Source organism: Grammomys surdaster, unplaced genomic scaffold (assembly GCF_004785775.1).
Source record: "Grammomys surdaster isolate TR1022 unplaced genomic scaffold, NIH_TR_1.0 129, whole genome shotgun sequence".
Lineage (NCBI taxonomy): Eukaryota > Metazoa > Chordata > Mammalia > Rodentia > Muridae > Grammomys > Grammomys surdaster.
Genome location: NW_021604587.1, coordinates 17,809,671 through 17,829,395, shown reverse-complemented (window position 1 = coordinate 17,829,395; position 19,725 = coordinate 17,809,671). Strand labels below are relative to the sequence as shown.

At 45.9% G+C, this 19,725-nt stretch overlaps 1 protein-coding gene across 2 annotated transcripts in view; it reads left to right on the top strand.

Annotated features, from left to right (window-relative positions):
• Ebf4 (EBF family member 4) overlaps positions 1 to 19,725 on the top strand; it is a 72,153-nt gene that overhangs the window by 7,336 nt on the left and 45,092 nt on the right. For both annotated transcript variants that reach the window (XM_028755372.1, XM_028755364.1), the window contains 5 exons: positions 4,003 to 4,159; positions 4,395 to 4,458; positions 4,594 to 4,649; positions 6,206 to 6,279; positions 7,283 to 7,351. In XM_028755372.1, the coding sequence (XP_028611205.1) occupies positions 4,003 to 4,159; positions 4,395 to 4,458; positions 4,594 to 4,649; positions 6,206 to 6,279; positions 7,283 to 7,351 (420 nt within the window). The remainder of the gene's footprint in view (positions 1 to 4,002; positions 4,160 to 4,394; positions 4,459 to 4,593; positions 4,650 to 6,205; positions 6,280 to 7,282; positions 7,352 to 19,725) is intronic.

Genomic DNA, 19,725 nt, shown 5'->3' with positions numbered 1-19,725 from the left:
TGAGTGAGTGGGGGTGGAAGGCTGTGAGTGAGTGGGGGTGGAAGGCTTGGTGCTACTCTGGGCTGCCTTAGGAGGAGTAGAGCTGGGCTGAGTGAGACGGTGTGTTGTGGGGCATGTGAGGTGGATCAATTTCTCTATGCCTCACACCTTAGTGCTGGATACCGAACTATACCCACTGTGGGAGCCTACTGCTTTTCCCCTCTCCTAATCTTTGTGTTCTTTCTGCCTCCCAAGTAATCCCACAGGGAAGGCAAGCCCAGTTTAGGGAGTTTGGCCAATGGTTTAGGGAAACCAGCAGGAGACCAATAGGAGCAGGAGACCAGCAGGAGGGGGGTGGGGGAATAGACCGGATTTGGACTGAGTGAAATCTGCCAAAAGGACTGGGATAGGCTAGGAAGCTCGGGTCACTAGTTCAGAAGCCCTGAGCCAAGCAAGGGCTTTTCCATAGAAAGGCCTATCGAGTGGCCTGGGATTTCTGTACTTTCTCAGTATCTACGTCTCCTCTGCCAAGGCCTGTCTGTCTACTCTCTTCCCACTGCCTGAGAGCCTGTCAGACTCATAAGAATAAAGAACAGCAGTGATGGGATTTCTCTTAAAGGCCACCCCCTTTCATCATCTTTTCCACTTGGTGGTTCTTAAAACCATCCCTGGTAGAGTTGAAGCTAAGCTGGCCCTGGAAGCAGGCGGGTGGAGCTCAGAGTTGAGATCTCATTAGCATATTCATCCATAGTAATCAGAGACCTGCTGTGATCAAAAGCTCTCCAAGCTTCTCTGCCTCTCAGCCAGGTTGAGAAGCTGACAGAAGGTGGTCAAGTCCCCACTTGAAAGGACTGCCATCTAGCTGGATGGAACAGGGAAGAATAGAGAGAGGACCATACCCTGGAAAGGGAACTTCTGGTACGGTAGGCACCTTTTGTCATCACACATTCCTATGGCCACTCCCAAGAATGCATCCATGAGAAAGAACAATTGGTTTTATGATTTGCGGTACTCAGTATGAGAACCTAGCAATTGCCTATGATACTCTGATACTAGATACTATGACCTAGTGTAAAGCCAAAGAAAACAGTAAATCCATTTTACTTAATTGTTTAAAAAATGACCTGTGTTTATTTATTTGTTGGGGGACGCTGCTTACACGTGCCATAGTACACTTACAGAGGTGAGAAGACAACTGGTAGACGTTGACCCTCTCCTACCATGCAGGTTCCTAGGATCGAACTCAGGCTATCAGCCTTGGCAGCAAGAGCCTTTTACCCATTGGGCTATCTCAGTGGCTCCTGATTTCAAATTATGTGGAAGGAAATATTAAATAGCAATGAATCTGGTAGTCACTGTCACAGTAGCATGCCTGATGGGCATCTGGGAAGCTGGTGTGTGTGAGCACATGTGTGTTCATGTATGGGTGCACATGTAGGGAGCTCATAAGGAAGCCAGTGTACAGCCTCATGTCATTCCTCATACACCTGTCTCCTGTTTGAGACAGGGTCTCCCATTAGCCTGGAACTTCGCCAAGTGGTCAGCAAGTCCCAGGAATCCCCCTGTCCCTGTTTCCCATCATACAGCACCAGGTCCTGCCTTCTATGTTGGTTCTAGGGTACAAACCCGGGTCCTCATAGTTATGAAGCACATGCTTTACCAACTGAGACATCTCCTCAGTCCTGGGCATTGGTTTTTAATGGAAGCTGACTTCCCCTGTGTGATGAGCCAGCAAAAGAACAAGGCAGAGTCTACAATGCTTTTGTGACCTAAAATGTAGAAGTCATGTGCTATTGTTTTTGTTCTGTCGGCCTCACGGATCAGCAGAAACACAGGAGAGGAGCCCGCTAAAGCACACTGGGAACCATCATCTTGGAGTCTAGGTACTGAACGTATGGGATGTACTAGCCTGAGCCAACTGAAGCACGGTCATTTTTGCAGGATGTCCAAAGCCTTCACAGAATCAACTTTCCCAGCAGTGTGGCCACAGCACTCTTTTTCTAGGGTGGAGATCAGGGAACCTGTGAGAACCATGCTTTGGGATACCTCTAGAGAAGAAAGTCTAAACTTCTTTTCCTGGTGTTCATATTCCTACACACTCTGGCAGGAACTGCCAGTGCAAACTTTTCTCTCCTTGCTTTATACCGTCATGAGTATGTGTATGTGGTACGCGCGCGCACACACACACACATACATGCATCTTTGTATGTGTGGGGGCAAACATGAAGTAGGCACATGCATATGTCTGCAAGAGGAGGCCCATTATTGCTGTCTTCTTTGGAGTCTTGCTTAGTCATTCTCCAACTTACTCATTGAGGCAGAGTCTCTCAGTTAAACCCAGAGCTCATCTAGATGGCTAGGCTAGCTAGCCAGTTTGTTATGAGTAGCCCCTGCCTCTGCCCTTTTAGCACTGACATATTCCCCAGCATTTATGTGGGTTCTGGGACTATGAAGTCCTCACATTCACATGACAAGCGTGTTGAGCACTGAGCCATCTCCCTAGCTCCAGCCCCATTATTCCCCTTTTACTTATTTTTTTCCTCCCTTCTCTCCTTATCTCTCTAATTATTTTGAGACAGAGTCTCCTGTATCTCATGCTCACCTTCAACTCACTATGTAGCCAAGGATGAACTTCCAATCTTCCTGTCTCCACCTCCAGAGTCCTGGGATTATAGGCGTGCACTACCAATCCTGGTATTATGTGGTCCTGGGCATTGAACCTAGGGCTTCCTTCATGTAGACGGGCTTCTTCCAACCGAGCTACACTCCACACCCAGTATGGCACTTTTTGAAGCCTGACCCACTGACACTTGCCCTTGCAAATATTTCTTGGGCTATTTGTCCTTTCTTCCCCTTCCGGTTATTGAGTATATACGTATCCCTGAGGGTTAGGGCAAGTCCGTAGTCTCTGGAAGTCTTCCCTCCGATCCCGCAAAAGAGTTATTATCCTTTGTGTTTTTTTGCCAGGTGTGGTGGCTCATATCATAATCCCAGCATTTGGGAGGCTGAGGCAGGAAGATCACAGCAAGTTTGAGGCCAGCCTGAACTACATAGTGAGTTCCAGGCCAGCCTAGACTACAGAGTGAGACCCTATCTCAAAAAACAACAACAATAAAACAAGACAAAACCAAAACACTGAACAAACAAACAAAAACACTAACCCATAACAATATTCTCCTCCTTTGCTTCTTTTTTTTATATTGGTGACATTTGGGGCTAAGGGTCCCCATACTCTGACCCTCGTCCCACCCTCTGCCTGTGATTCTGTCCTCTTCCAGGCATTTAATTCCGTAACTGCATGCTGCGTGTTACAGAGTTTAAGGACAGTCTGGTAAATGAGACCTTGTTCTTCTCTTCCTCCTTGCTTCTGAGCAGGGTTTCTGAAGAGCCGGGAGCAAGCTTTCATAAGGCCAAACTAGGAGATCCTCTTGCCCAGAAACCATGCTGTCTTGAAGTTGGAGTCATGCCCTTTGTACCCAGAAAGAGTATTCCTCTTCTATATCCATAGCCCAAGGTCTAGGTTACGCAGACTAATAGCCTAGATCTCTGATAGTCTGCAGCATCCCTGATAGTCTGATGAGCACCATGCCGGAGGTAGTGCTATAATCTCAGTCAGGCCCTAGTTGTAAGCTGGGGTTCAGTGGTAAATTCATTTCAGGACCTCCCAGGTGCTTCTTGATGCCCTAATACACAGTCCTAAATGCCTCTGGATAGTATAATGAATTAGTTTATAGTTTATACACTTGATTTTAGATATAAACCATCCTAAATATTGGGTCCTAGGGAGAAGCCTGCAGTGGGGGAGAGCCTGTCAGAATGCCTTCATGCAGCGCCTGTGGTATTCCTTCTTCTCAAAGAAGCAAGCTGGGGTAGCCTCAGTACTGTAGGCCTCTTTATGGAATGGATATGATCCTTGCCCTAACATTTGGCATGTCACAGCCTGCCTAGTCCTGGTCAGAACCACTAGGGCCTTTCTCCGTGGAGGCCCCTTCCAGTGGTTTTCCAGTTCCTTTCCTCCCACAGTGGCGTGGGCCTGGCCAGAGCACATTTTGAAAAGCAGCCCCCCTCCAACCTCAGGAAGTCCAACTTCTTCCACTTCGTGCTGGCCATGTACGACCGGCAGGGGCAGCCCGTGGAGGTGGAGCGCACAGCCTTCATCGACTTCGTGGAAAAGGATCGAGTGAGAGGCTCATGGGCTGGCCTGGGACTAGCACTGGGAGCGATGGGAGGGCTTCAGGGACCCTGCCACATTCACGGGAACACTGGGGAGGATGAGTGACACATGCTAAATGTGTGGGACCGGATGGGTGAGTGGCCGGAAGGCAGAGAAGGACTGTGGGAGTAGAGCGGAGGGTGTGGGTGAAGGAGGCTGAAGGCACTGAGCACTTGAACATCCTTCTGTCTTATCCTTGTAGGAGCCTGGGACAGAAAAGACAAATAACGGGATCCATTACCGCCTTCGGTTGGTGTATAATAATGGTAAGCAAAGCCCGGGTACCGCAGCATCCTGAGACACATTGCACCTGCCTCAGGGCCTGGGAGGGTATGGGTATAGCCATGTGAGGCATCCTCCCGCTCCCCTGACAGCAAGCTCTTTCTGCCTTCCCACCCTAGGACTTCGGACAGAGCAAGACCTTTACGTGCGGCTTATTGACTCCATGTCGAAGCAGGTGAGCCAGCCTGGAGCCTGTTGGGGCCCATTTAAGGCACAGTTTGAGTAAACAACCTTAGCCCCTCTCCATCTCTCCTGTACCTCTCCCAGCTCCCTGCCTATGGCAGAAAGAGTGTGCTTTTTCTATTCAGTCTGGAAAGGAAAATATTTCTAAAATGAGCCTGGCTTAAGTCGTAGTCCTTAACAACCCAATCTTAGACACAGAATCAGGGGTGTGGAGTTTATTAGTGAGGGGGGAGAGTACTTCTCAGGAGAAGAGGAAAGGGAACACGACAGGAAGAGATGCACAGCAAGCAGGTAGTCTCAGAGTCCAGCCCCAGCCCAAGCCATAGGGATCACTGGAATAGAAACAGCACCAGAGTCGGTCCGTTAAAGCGTTTTGTGTCCTCTTTATCAGTCAGCCATTGGCTAGGGACCGTGCCTAAGGCGAGAGTACACATTACAGGCAACTCCACTGAGAGCAATTCTCTAGAGAAAGTCCTCTAACATCATCACTAACTGCAAAGGGGGATGGGCACCCCGGGGAACGGAAAAGAGACCTGTGTGTGGTCCCAGAGCCTGTCCTGCAGACACTCAGCACCTTGCTGATAGGCTGGTTCCAGGAAGGAGGCTTGGGGCTGACAAAAGCAGTTCAAAGGGACAAACCTTGCATTCAGCGAGGTAGCCCAAGTCTCAGGGCTTCAGAAACATGCTGGGAGAAGGGGCTTGAATTGTAAAGGGGCCGGATTAGTGGGTCTGGATGAAACATGGCAACTTGCACGCTCTTGTATGATCAAGTGTTTCTAGCAGCCTCACCTGGTCCTGGTCCCAAAGCAGAACAGAATGGCCTATATCCAGAGAGCTCTCAGTCACCGTGCACAGAGCAGTGACAGTGGGACTGGGTGGCAAATGAGCATGGAGCCTACAGAGAAAAGGACCTACAAACAGGAAGGCTGGAAGGCCCAGGTGCCACTAGACTAGGAAGCCAGATTTACATTTGGGAAGCCCACTTCTTGTTTAGGACAGGGGGCACTAGGAGACTGGGAAAGAAGGAATTGATAGTCCAAAGGCAAGATTCTCGTTTGCACTTGGGAACTGATAGGGAGGTATGAAGAGGCAGCTTAGTGGCCTGTGTTATTAGTTACCAGGAATTGCCAAGAGGCTCAATATACATGACCAGAAGCCCACTGTAAGCATGGAACAGCCTGCAGAGAGGTAGATGCTAAGGGTTAAGGGGAGGACCGTGATGCAGGGTAGGACCAGGAGCCTGTCTGCTCCACCAGCAGGGAATCTGCAGACCTGGTGCTGGTCTTGCTACCTAGCTGATGGTCCTACTTGAGGGTAGGAGGCTCTCCTCCACCTGAGCACCTAGGTTTCAGGTTCCTGCTTTGCCCCTCCCCACTCCCCCTGGACTCTTCAGATCAAGGCAAAGGACATGATCTTTCTTGGGGTGGGACCTCTCCTGGTCCTTGGTTTGAGAGACACCAGTGCAGACCCACAGGCTCAGCTATGTTTGCCATGGGGACTTGAGAGGAGCCTCCTTCCACTCGAGCCTGCACACTTCCTCCTCCCCAGGCTATCATCTATGAGGGACAGGACAAGAATCCTGAAATGTGCCGAGTGCTGCTCACTCATGAGATCATGTGCAGGTAAGATGGATGGGTAGTGTCACCCAAGATGTACCTTGACATTGACAAGCGGTGTACCTCCTTGTCAAGATGGAGCTCAGGTCCCCTGTCAGGCCCTGCTCCTATTTCACAACACCTCCATTTCCCTGGGGAAGCCTGGGCAGGGGGATGGGGAGCTCCCTAGACACAGCATGGGCAGAAGAGAGGCTCCTTGAGGCCCCATTAGCCTGCCCTGTTTATGTGACTTCTCTAAGTGTTTTTGCAAAAGAAACCTCCTACTGTTAAGGAAGCTTAGCTAACAAAGCTCCGGGGAGTAGCTCTCTGGGAAGATGGGCACAGGCTGGGCTGGGATTCGCTAAGGGGCCTGGTGGAGGAAACCTAGCTGCCCGGCTGCCCGGATGTGAGAATTGCCAGGCAACTCTTTGGTAGATAAATTGGGGGTGGGGAGGGGGACACAGCTCTTAGTTCCCCCTTCCTTTACCCTAGAGCATTTCCTGAATATTCCAGTCCTACAGTGCCTTGGAGACAGTTCCTGATAAGTGAAAAAGAAATAATATTTAAAAGCCTGTAGTTGAGACAGTGGCCACCCTCGGTAGAAAAAATAAAAAACATAACAAAACAAACAAAGCTGGAGCAGGTCTCTGCCGCGCAGCTGTGTCAAGGTCAGGGTGCAGCTTACAAGTGCAGATTCACTGGTGATTGATCATCTAAGAGACACTGTAGGTGATCCACTTGGTGGCACAAGGCTTTCATGACTAACATCCCTAGAACTAGGCTGCCAAGGGTCTGGCCAAGCCCCTCCCTAGCTTTCTCCCTCAAGTCCCTGAAGAGATTCGTTTGCCCATAGGAATTCTACACCCAGAACAGATAGTCTGAATCCTCACTAGGGCGCCCCACACCCCACACCCACACCCCACACCCACACCCCACACCCATACCCCACACCCACACCCCACACCCACACCCCACCCCCGACTCTCTTTCTTTCACCACTTCTTTCTGTCTTTCTTCATCTTTCCTTCAGCCGGTGCTGTGACCGCAAAAGCTGTGGTAACCGGAATGAGACGCCTTCTGATCCAGTCATTATTGACAGGTACAGGCTTGGGGAGGGGACCTGGATTGAGCCACTAAGCATACAGTGAACAGGTGGGAGCAGGGCAGTTCCCTAAGATGCTATGTGGATGGCTCTGAGACCAGAGAGACTTCATAAGGGATCAAAGAAATAACAGTCATGGCCTTCTGAGGGAAGTCCTTATGACAAGCTTCCTGGAGCCGCAGTCCCCACCTCCTTGATCAAAGGAGCCAGAGAAGAACAAGGGAATGACAGGGGGCATGGGCGAGGGTGGTGAGGAACATCTAAGGAGAGAGTGCAGAGAGTGGAGCTGCTGCGGGCAGGTGCTGCTGACCCTCTGCTGTTGGCCAATCCTCTGAGTGCTGACCGTACAGATGTGCACGGCCACGCCTGTCTTAGTGTCTGGATTTCATTATATAGAGAAGAAAGAGTCAAATGCAGAGGTAGAGAGATGACATTCAAAGATGTCTGCAGGGTCTCAGATCTGGTCACTGGGAGAGGGAGCTCATTAGGAAGGAGATTTGGAGGAGAGCAGATCTGCAGCAGGGTGAAATATTAGAAGGTTGGTAGCCACACCATGTTTAGTCGGCTAACGAAACACCTGGACGGGAGGTTTACAAAGAAGCCGAAGGATACCCTAGAGGAAGAGGAGGGGCTATGGATACAAATGTGAATGGCTGAGACTGGTGGAATGAGTGTTGACAGAAGTCAGGAGAGGTCTAAGGGCTGGACCCGAGGTGTCCCTTATCCAGATGTCGTGGAGATGTAGAACCAGTCACGGAGAATGGATAGAAGCTGTCAGAGTGAGGTAAGAGTGATGTCAGGACAGTCTGTGTCCTGGAGCAGAAAAGACCCCGAGGACTGGGCAGTAGGCAACGGCGGCAAATGCTGCTCACCACCCCATCGATAGATTTTGCCGTGTCAAAGATACCGATGACGTCAACAGGCGTTTTTCAGTGGAGTTGAGGTACATTGCCAAGTTCTTGCACAACTCTGGGGATTGACCTCACTGGGGCAGCAAGCAAGTAAAGGAAGGACACACAGAAATGCTGGGCTTGACGGTCTGTGCTCAGTCTGATAGAGGAGACTCAGTGTGTTCATCATATACAATTCAACAAGGGGGTGGGGTTACTGCACACAGCTGAACACGGAGCTGAGGTTGTAACACACAGATGAACAAGGAGGCGGGCTTAGCTAACCTCGGTAGAACAATCTCTGTAGGGGAGCAGTCTTCAGTGAACGTTGGGTGGTGGGAGTGGTGGTGGGGGCTCTGTACACACTGTCAGCATTTGCACTCAGACCCAAGGAAGGCTTTTCCATCCCTGTGAGCCTTACCTGGGAAAGGCTTAGCCACTCCTGTGGGACTGAGCTACTGGGGTCCTGATGTGTCCATGTCCATGTTGGAAATATACATTCAGCCAGGATGTCACTCATTCCCTACGGTGTAAAGAGAATGGAACTGGAGAGTTCAGAAACAGGTGCAGAGTAACCCTGAAGGGGTCATAGAGAGAAGCAGGGTGGTTGGGGCACTGTAGGTAAGGACAAGAGAAAGTGTGTGGTGTGCTGGGAGACCTCACAATGCAAGGCAGAGAAGGGGGTTTCTATGGTAGCGTCCTGCAGTTTGCATAGTGCACAGGTTGATGTGGTGGTTTTACAGGGGGACTCGGACCATTGGTCCAGGGAAGCAATGGAGAAGACAGAGAACATGAGGTGAGTTAGTGCAGGAGCTTGCTGACATTCTCTGATGATTGCTTTTTGGAGTTATTTTATGACTGCTTTGCTTTCTCAGTGAAGAAGGAAGGATGAAGATGAGGATGAAGATGGAGAGGGAGACACTAGGGGGATGAAATGGTTGTCTAGGAGAGAGAACAATTTGGGGGAAATCTCCCATAATTGCCAAGCAACACTCAGCCTGCCTGAGGTCTGTGATCATAAACTTAGTGAGAACTTTCTCTGACGTTCTCTCAGACGATACAGGTGTGGGTGCAGGACAGGCGGGTGACTGTGTGAGCCCAGGAAAGGGCTTGCCAGCTGAGCAAAATAAAAGCTAGGTGGTAAGAAAGCTAAGGGTGTGTGCAAGATGGCATTACAGAGATGAGATGAGACATGCTGACTGAGGAGGGGCTTTGGGAGAGGGAACGGAGGCTCCGACGGGATCGAAGAATCGTCAGAGATGAGTGAGTAGGCAGGAGTTAAGCTGGAAGTCAGAAGGGAGCTGGAGGGTGGAGCACCTATAGGTGGTAGTGTTCTATGGTTGAGTTTATTAGCAACTGGTGGCCAGCGAAGTGGGGGTGGGGAGGAGCAATCTCAACAAAGGAAGAAAGTGCTCCAGAAATGGGTGGAGAGAGTATCAGAAGAAATCTGTATTGCAATGGCTACCCTACTTCCCCTGTCTCTGTCAGGGGCTGAACAGTGGTCTCCCAGTGACTTCCGTTTCTCGTTCTCTGTGTAAGGCTGAGCATACCCTCATGTTTCTCTTAACGGTCTATTCATGTTTTGTGCTGATTTTTCTCTAAGAGTTGGCATTTCCTAGTGATGTATCTGAAGGAAATTAGTCCTTTGTTATGTTTGTCCCTATTGGCTCTATTTGGCTGTTGTCTTTGAACTGTGCTTGTGGTGCGCTTTGTCCAGTCTGTTTGTTACATTTAGAAAGGCTTTTATACGAACGTTATTTTATTTTATCCTGGAGATGCTGAGGATGAACCAGAGGTCTCCTGGATACTACTGAGGTTCTTCACTGCTGAACTACACCCTCATCCCTAAGATTACTTGTAGAGTTTATCCTATGGGGTTGGAGAGATGTCTCAGTGGTTAAGAGCACTCAGAGGCCTGGGTTCAGTTCCCAGCACCCACACGATGGTTTACTACCATCAATAACTCCAGTTTCAGGGGATCCAACACCTTCTGTCACTGGGCACACACGTGGTGCATACATACATGCAGGCAAACACTCACATAAAGTGAGTGTTTTAAAAGAAAAATATTATATCCTATATGATACATACAAAAAAAATAAAAACCACTAAACACAATAATCAGTATATACCCATGAATATGCTGATAGATGAATGGAACATTAAAAAACAATACCACTGAATGACGGGCATGGGGATGCTCACGAGACAGAGGCAGAAAGATGACCCATAGAGTTAGGGCTACATAGAGACCCTGCCTCAAAACAGTAACAACAGAAGTACCCCCTGGGACTGGGTGTGGTAGAACATACTTATAATCCCAGTAGCTGGGAAACATTCATAGGACTGTTAGAGACCAAAGCTAGGAGGCTCCACTAAACAAAAATAAACAAAACTAAAAACCTCACTGCACCTGGTTCTTTCTTGTTTCATACCATTGTCTAGTCCTCATGTGAAGATAAGTGTGGCTTCGTTATTTCTAAATTAAGTTATCACAGACTGTGTAATCACAAAATAATATGTTGTGTAGTGGGAGTTGTGTTCATTGTTGTTGTTTGTTTGTGTTGCTGTTGTTTTGAGACAAGGTCTTACTGTGTAGCTCTGCCTGGCCTGAAACTAGATATGTAGACTAGGCTGGCTTTGAACTCATAGAGATCTGTCTGTCTCTGCCTCCCAAGTGCTTGGATTTAAGGCATGTGCTACCATATCTGGCTTCCATTTTTTCTTTTTCAATTATTTGGATTCTTGTTTTGTTATTTGCTTGTTTGTTTATTTATTATTTTTGAGACACTGAGTAGCCCAGGCTGCTCTTGAACTTATAATCCTCTTGCCTCCTCCCTAGTACGATGCTGGGACAGTAGGTGTTTGTCACACACAGTTCCCATTTGATTTTAGTGACCTCTTAGTGTTTTAATTACTATGATTGATGATGATGATGTAGCAAAAGTATATAAGGCAAGTCCCTCACTTTCCCTAATTTTTTTCAAGAGAATTTTGGGCATTTGGGCCTTTTGTGTTTTCATACAAATTTTAGAACCTGCTTGAACAAATTCTCATACCAATACACACACACCACTTAGTATATAATATCTTTGGAGTAATATTACAATGAATACAGTCTATTTGTCCACTTTAAGGCACTTTTAATGCCTTCCAGTAAGGCTGTATAACTCTTCAGAGCCACTTATAGTTACCAATTTCATTCATTTATTCAATAGTTGTGGAACAACACTGTGTACCAGGCCCTGGGTAGATAGCGTATATACTAGATTCTGATACTAGGTAGACAAGGAGCTCAAAATGAGGTAACTAAGGAAAACTGCAGCTGTTCTGTGGCTACTGTGTCTTCTGCTGGCCAGAATGCCTTTGTGGTTAAATATCCTTGAAAATGCAGTTAAGTTGTTCAAGCTATGTCAGAAATTCAGGTGAGAGAGGGCATTCTTCCACACATGTGCATTCATAGAGGGCCTGTGTTCTCGAAAGACCTAACATCATTATAATACTACTTGCATTATGGTCTTTTAAAAAGTATGTGAATGTTTTGCCTGGGTGTATGCCTGGTGCCAGAGGAGGTCAGAAGAGGGCATTGGATCCTCTAGAACAATCTGGGGTAACAGATGCTCGTGAGCTGCCATGTGGTGCTTGGAACCAAACCTGGGTCTTCTGTAAGAGAGACAAGAGCTCTTCACCTCTGAGCCATCTCTCCAGCCCTGCACTGTGCTTTTAATATCCCCATTTATCTAGAGGAATTTTCTAGAGGAGCATGGGAACAAACACTCTAAAAGGGAGATCTGGTCTACCTTGATTTGGGAGGAAAAGGACTACCTTGTGAATCTGCCGCCTAACCTCATAAATACTCATGAAAACCCTTTTAAGGTCCAAATGCAGAACCTCCTAGACTGCTCCCTGCCTGGAGGCCGTCCACTACAATCTCTTTTTGGAGTGTTTATTTTGCTTACTTTGTTAAATAAACTTCTGCTTCAATTGTCTATGTCTCTTGACTGAATTCTTTCCTTCAAGAAGACAAGAACCAAGAGACCCCCCAGAAGAGTTTTAGGCCTTATATATGAAAGAGTAAATAAAACAGACAAGAATACTTGTCCTCCTGGAAGGAGAAAGCCCAGGGAGTTAGGTAATAATAAGTTTTCAAAAAAGTGTTGGTTATTTTGGCCTGTTGTGTTCTCGTGTAAATTTTAGACTCTGTTTATGTAACGTTGAAGTCTTTTGGAGGAATGAGCACAAGTAAAAACAATTATGGTGGAGACATGCAATTTTAAATGGAGTGGTCACAGGAGACTCAACTGGGAGGTGGCATTGAGGAAAGACTTGAAGGGATAAAGGAATGAGCCACTCAGACAAACATACCTTCTCATGACCTGTATATTTTATATCCATTGTAAATGATACTTTTAATTTTTCTTTATTATTGAAACCCATACACATGTGTAATGAAATAACATCATATCTACTCCCAATTTCCCCATCACACATCATCACACCCACCCGAATCCCCTGAACACCCCCCAACTTCATGTCTTTTTTTTTTAAACAGCTCACTGACATGTACAGGGGTTTGGGTCATGCACTGGGACATGGGAATCACACCAGTGACTACATCATCAAAAAAAGAGTGATTCTCCTTCTCCCAGCAATGATCAACTTCAAGTAGCTTCTCAGAAAGGAGTGGAGCCTGGAGATCATTTACCCTATCTATGTTAGGATTTGGGGTGGCTTGATATTGTGTGGGTAGCTGTAGCTACCATGAATTCATAATTGCAATGGCTGTATCCTATCCAAAAGACAGCATTAGCCCCATCCTCCAGCTCTTGCATTCTTTCTGCCTTCTACGGAGTATTCAGTCTCTTATTCTCAGCACTCTGACCAGTTGTGCTGCACTGAATGGTGCCCACCACAAAAACGTAGCTTCTGACCAAGGCTAAGAGCAGCCCAGGTCTATGGGAATAAACATAAATAAATCTGTGGAAGGCATTTTGAAAGTATGACCAGTTAGCAAAACAGTAACAAGTTCTACTACTCTAGGGCCCATGAACTACCCAGCCATGGACTTTTACAATTTTTGTTTTGAAATTTTATGTGCATAGATGTTTTGCCTGTATGATGTGTGCATGTGCGCGCGCGCACACACACACACACACACACACGCGTGCACCCCCCCCCCAGTGTTTGGTGTGTGTGGAGGACAAATGATTCTGAGCTACCATGTGGGTGCCAGGAACCAAAGCTGGGTCCTCTGGAAGAGCAGCCAATGCTCTTAACTGATGAGTCCTCTCTCCAGTGTCACCTTGGATTCTCGATCAAGTATGAAATTCCCACCACGCCTATATTTCATGTGTTGATAATCAACCAGTTTTCACTTTTTGCTTTGCTTTTCTGTGCATATGCTGTTTTACTCAAACAGGCGTTTTAACTCCCCAAGCCTTTTACATGTGACTTTTCTTGCATTGTTGCACTGTTCAGGACTACAAGCATAGCCTTGAGTGGGTGTGACGGAGCACATCTTTAATCTCAGCACTTGGGAAGCAGGGGCAGGCAGAATTCTACAAGCTTGAGGTAAGCCTGGTCTATATAACAGTTCCAAGAAAACCTGTCAAAAAATAAGCAACCAAGCACTGTAAAGAGTGTTATTTTGTTGTTTGCTTATTTTTATTGTATTTTTTCTTTTTTTCTTCTTTTTTCTTTATTTTTCTTTTTATTTTTTTAAATGTTAATGTATTTTTTTTTCAAAACAGGGTTTTCTGTGTAGCTGTAGCTGTCCTTGAACTCACTTTGTAGACCAGGCTGTCCTTGAATTCACAGAGATCTGTCTGTCTCTGCCTCCTGAGTGCTAGGATTAAAGGTGTATGCCACCACCACCTGGCTGCTTTGTTGTTTTTTTAGACCAGGCCTTCCTATATAACCCAGGCTAGCCTCAAACTTGTGATCTTCCAGCCTCAGCCCCCCCAAGTCCTGAGAGTATAAGAGTAAGTTGCTGTGCATGGTTTGCACAGGGCATTCTTGTTTTGTTTTGAAAGTGTTTCACAGTGTAGCCTTGGCTACTTGGCATATAGACAAGTATTTATTTATCTGGTTGGTTGGTTTGTTTTTCCTTCTTCCCAGGACTCAGTCCCCATTTCTCCTTTTACTTTTTGCTTTGAAACAGGGTCTCACTAAATTTCTCACACTGGCTTTAGTCTCATTCTGTATCTCAGTTAGGCCTTGAACTTGTGATCCTCCTGCCTCTACCTCCCAAGTACTTAGGATTAAAGGCCTGTACCACTAGGTCCAGCTTGATTTGAAAGAAAACATTTCCAGGGTCTCACTGCTATAGTACCAAGTGGTACACATCTGCAGTTCTGGCAACTTGGAGGAGGATCAGCAGTCCAGGTCTATCTTTGGCTACATTGCAAGTTCAAGGTTACCCTGTACCAAATAAGACCCTTTCTCAAAATAACATCATCAAAGAATGTTAATTCCAGCTACCTATCTGACCATGTTTCATCAAGTTAAGAAAGATGGTTTTCCAATTTAATCATGAAGGGATATTGAATTTAAAATGTTGCTTTTTCTCTGCTTGTGTTGGTAGCTTTTTCCCTTTAATCTGCTTATCTATTAATGTGCTGAATTACATTAACAGGCTTTTGTGGGGTTTTTTTTAATTGTGTGCACACATATGGAAGTTAAAGGTCAAGGCTGATGTCTTTCTCCATCTCTTCCACCTTTTGAGATAGTCTCTCACCGAGTTTGGTGTGCACAGATTGGCTGGCCGGTGAGTTCCAGGTATCTGCCTGTCTCCTTCCCCACCAGGGTTACAGACGTCCATGATCTGTGGCTTTTGTACATGATGAGGATCAAATTCAGGTCTCGTGCTTGTTGCTTGTGCTCCATGTGCTTTACCAACTGAGCATCTCCCTAGCTCAGTCACTGACGTTTAATACTGGCTGGCTCGTGGTGTAGGGAGCCTATGAGGACTGGCTGTCTTCCTCTGCTGTGCTACCTGCTCTGCCGATCATGTGTTCAACATGCTTGCTTTTATGTTCATCTGTGTTAGATAAATTTCTTATAATTTGCTTTTTATTGTGTGTATTGGACCCATGATTTGCCAGCCTTAAATAATTAAAATTGCTCTGGTCTCTTTCTTACTGTTTGTTGAATGAGTTTGGGTTTGTTCTGTGAAATTTTATTACCATTTGTCTTGCTTTGATTCTCTGATTTCACTGGTCAGAAAACTACCTAGGCTTTCTGTTCCCTTTTTTCTGAGCCCAGGACTTCGCACATACCAGGCAAGCGCTCCGTCACTGAGCTGCACCCCAAATCTCTCTCTCTGTTTTGATGAGCTTCCGTTTAAAGGAATCTGTGCATTGTGTCTGTTTTCAAATTTGTTTCCATAAAATTGTTCATAATATTCTTTTATAAGATTTCTTGGCTGAATATGGAGCCGCATGTCTTTCATCCCAGCACTCTGGAGACAGGCAGGTGGATCTCTGTGAGTTCAAGGCCAGCCTAGTCTACATGGAGACTTCCAAGACAGCCAGAGCTATATAATAGAGAGACCCTGTCTTCAAAACAAAACAAAACCATAAAGAAAGAAATCTCTGCTGGTTTTGGCTATGAGCCCTCCCTCTTTCTAATATGTTCTTGTCATGTCTTTTTCCTTAAGTTTTACTGAAAACAACATTTTTATTATGTGCTTATTATTTCTTGTTTATTTGTTTGAGACAGGGTTTTGGTATGCAGCCCTGGCTTTCCCGATCCTCACTCCATAGCCCAGGTTGGCCTTACACTTGTAGCCATACTCCTGCCTCAGCTTCATGAATGCTGGGATTATAGAAGTACATTGCCTGCCCTACCCCCATACTTCTGCTAAGTTTTTTCTTTTTTATGTTATTTTTATTGATCCTTGGGCTGTGTTCTCCTGGTGTTCTCAACCCCACTGGCTTCTACAGTCCTTCCTCCCCCTCTTCTGCAGGGTTCCCTAAACTCTGCCTAATGTCTGGCTTTGGGGCTCAGGGCTCTCTTGGGCTCACAGAGACTGAAGCAGAGACTGCACAGGTCTGTACTAGGCCCTCCCATACGTGCTGTGGTTATTTATCTTGGTGTTCTTGTGAGACTCCTAACCGCCGCCCCCCCCCCCCGTGTCTCTGACTTTTTTTGCCTGCTCATGGGACCTTTTTCCTCCTACTGGGTTGCCTTGTCCAGCCTTACTATGAGGGTTTCTGCTTAATTTTACTGCATCTTGTTTGATTGATATCCCTGAGAGGCCTGATCTTTTCTAAAGGGAGAGCAGTGGATCTGGGGGAGAGGGGAGGTGGGGAGGGACGGAGAACAGTGTGAGAGGAGAGGCTACAGTTGGGATGTATTGTATGAGAGAATAAAGAAAAAAGTATTTTAAAAATTAGTTCTATTTAGTTTTAATTTTTGTTTTTTGTGTATTTTGCCTGTGTTTCATCATGTATGAGCCTGCTGGCTGTGGAGGCCAGAAGAGAGCCCTGTATCCCCTGAAAGTGGAGTTACAGGCAGTTATTAGCTGTCATGTGCACGCTGAGAATTGAACCTGGGTCCTCTGGAAGAACAGCCAGTGCCCGTAACTAATGAGCCTTTTCTCTAGCCCTTTATTGTTTCTACAAAGCTGTTAGCCTTGTGAATCTTCTAATGGATATTGCTTTGCAGGACATTGATTTCTGCTTTGTTGGGCTTATTTTTTTATTCTTTTCCAGATTCTTAAATTGGGTGCTTGTTAATTTTTACCTTTTTCTTTTTTATTATTTTATTTTATTTTTTTTGTTTTTGGAGACAGGGTTTCTCTGTGTAAGCCTGGCTGTCCTGGAACTCACTCTGTAGACCAGGCTGGCCTCAAACTCAGAAACCCACCTGTCTCTGCCTCCCAAGTGCTGGATTAAAGGCATGCACCACCACTGCCCGGCTTACCTTTTTCTTTTTTAACACAACTACTTAAAACTATGTCATTTTCCTAAAATACCTTTAGAGGCTGGGGAGATAGAGCCACTGTACCTGGCTCAGTGCTAAGTATTGTTAAATTTTTGTTATGATTTCCCTTTTATTACAGGGAAATTGGAAGTAGGCTTCCTTATTCTTTATTTTAAAAACAGCTTTCCTTAAAAATAATAATGAACAAGAAAATGCATATGTAGTATTCAACTCACCAAGCACAACACATGTCTGTAATCCCAGCACTCAGGAGGCTAAGGCAGGAGGAGCCTCAAGTTCAAAGCCAGTCTAGGAGTACAATATGTGCTCTTTTTTTGCCTACTTTATTTTCCGTGCCTCAGGGTTTTGAGATTTACCCATGCCGTGGCACGTGCCTGCGGTTCAATGTCTTCATATTGTTGAGTCATATTCCGTCGTACGAATTTGACAAAATATTTGTCGACTCTTCATTTGGAAGACTTTTGAATTGTTTCTAGTTTGGGGGATATCATTGCCAATAAAATTTCATAAACATTCACACGCATGCAACTCGTTATATGGACGAACATTTTTGTTCCTCTGGGGGAAAGTGCCTAAAAGCGGACTGGGTGTCCCGTGGCATGTGTGTGCTCGTGTCGTAAGCCGCAGTCTGCAGCCACAGCGTGCGAACCATTTCACATTCCTATCATCGTGTTTGACCATCACTGTTCCTCTCTGCATTCCCATTAACGCTTAGAAGGTCTAGTTTTGTTTTAGCTGTTCTAATGGGTATGTAGTAGAATCTCATTGTGCTTGTAACTTGTGTGTCCCTAAGTGCTGATGACGCCTGTCTCTTCATGGGCTTCTCTGTCATCCCACGGTGTCTGCTAAGTTGCTGCTCAAATCTTCGCCATGACACTTCTTTTTATCTGGGTAGATATCAAGTCAGGGCGGTTCTCCATCCACTGTAGATGCAGGTGCTTCATCAGATAGACCCCCGGCAGATGTTTCCTCTCAGTCAGTGTCTATGTCTTTAATCTCATAGCAATGACCTGTGAGGAACAGATGTTGTATTTACTTGGAGGAAGTATAATACATGTTTACTGTTTTCTTCTGTGGCTTTTGTGTTTGCTGTCCTAGCTGAGATCCTCCATATTTTATAGGTTTGTGTTTTATGTATAAGTTCATGATCCATTTAAGTTAGTTTTTAAAGATGTATTTATTTACATCGTATGTATATGTGTATGAGTGTTTTGAGTACATATATATGTGTACCACATGCATGCCTGGTTCCCAAGGAGGCCAGAAAATGGCATCAGATCCCCTGAAACTGAAGTTACAGATGGTTGTGAGCTGCCACATGGGTGCTGGGAAACAGACCTGGGTCCACAGCAGTGGCAGCCAGTGCTCTCACTACCAAGCCGTCTCTCTGGCCCCAGGCTAGTCTTTAACTGCCGGGGATAGAATCCAGGACACTGTGCATGCTAGGCATATGCTCTACCACTGAGCTACATCCCAGTCCCTGAGGAAAATTTGTAGAGGACGGGAGGTCTTGGTTCTAAGTGGTTTTGATTGGTTGATAGGGTGGGTTAGGTTTTTTTTTCTTTTCTTTCCTTTGTTTTTCTTTTTGTTGTTGTATTCTACTCAGAAGATACTCAGTTATTACAGCACTACTTGCTTAAAAGATTCTTTGCTCTGTCACATTGCCTTTGGTCTCTATTTTATATTATTTCTGGACTCATGTGTGCCCTAGTGACTCATTAATATTCACCTTTATGCCAGTATTACACTGTTTTGATTACTGCTGCTTTATTATAATTCTTGTTATTATTTTTGTCCTTTGAGACAAGGTCTCACTACGTAGCCCTGGGTGACCTGAAATTCACATGTACATAAGGCTGGCCTGCTTTTCTCTCCACCAGTGTGAGTTACCATGCCTGCCATATCACACACACACACACACACACACACTTACATACACACATTGACTTAATCATCTCTTTATTTTTTGAGATAGATTACAGCCTAGCCTTGATTTCCCTGTGGACCTAAAGATGGCTCTGAACTCCTCCCTCTACCTCACAAGTGCTGGGATCACAGGTGTATACTACCACACCTGCCTGTTTTATACAGTGTTGAGGATCAAATTCAGGGTGTCCTGCATGCCAGACAAGCACTGTGACAACTGAGCTCTGTCCCCAGCCCATAATCCTTGTAACTGGGGAGTGTAAGTTCTCTAACTTTGTCTTTCATATATTTTAAAATAATTTCTGTTACATTATTTAGGTATGCTCACACACACTCACAAGCCATGGTGGACTTAGGAAGTCAAGCACCTTGTGGGAATCAGTTCTCTCCCTCCACTATGTGGGCCCCAGGGATCTAAATCAAGTCATTAACCGTGATAGCAAGCCCCTTATCTACTGAACCATCCTGCCAGCCTTTGTTCTTCATGTTTCCACTTGCTTGGCTATTCTTCGTTTTTTGCATTTCTGCATGAACTTGTGAATCTGTTTACCAATTAAAACTACTTTTTTATTATTTGTGTGTGTGTGTGTGTGTGTGTGTGTGTGTGTG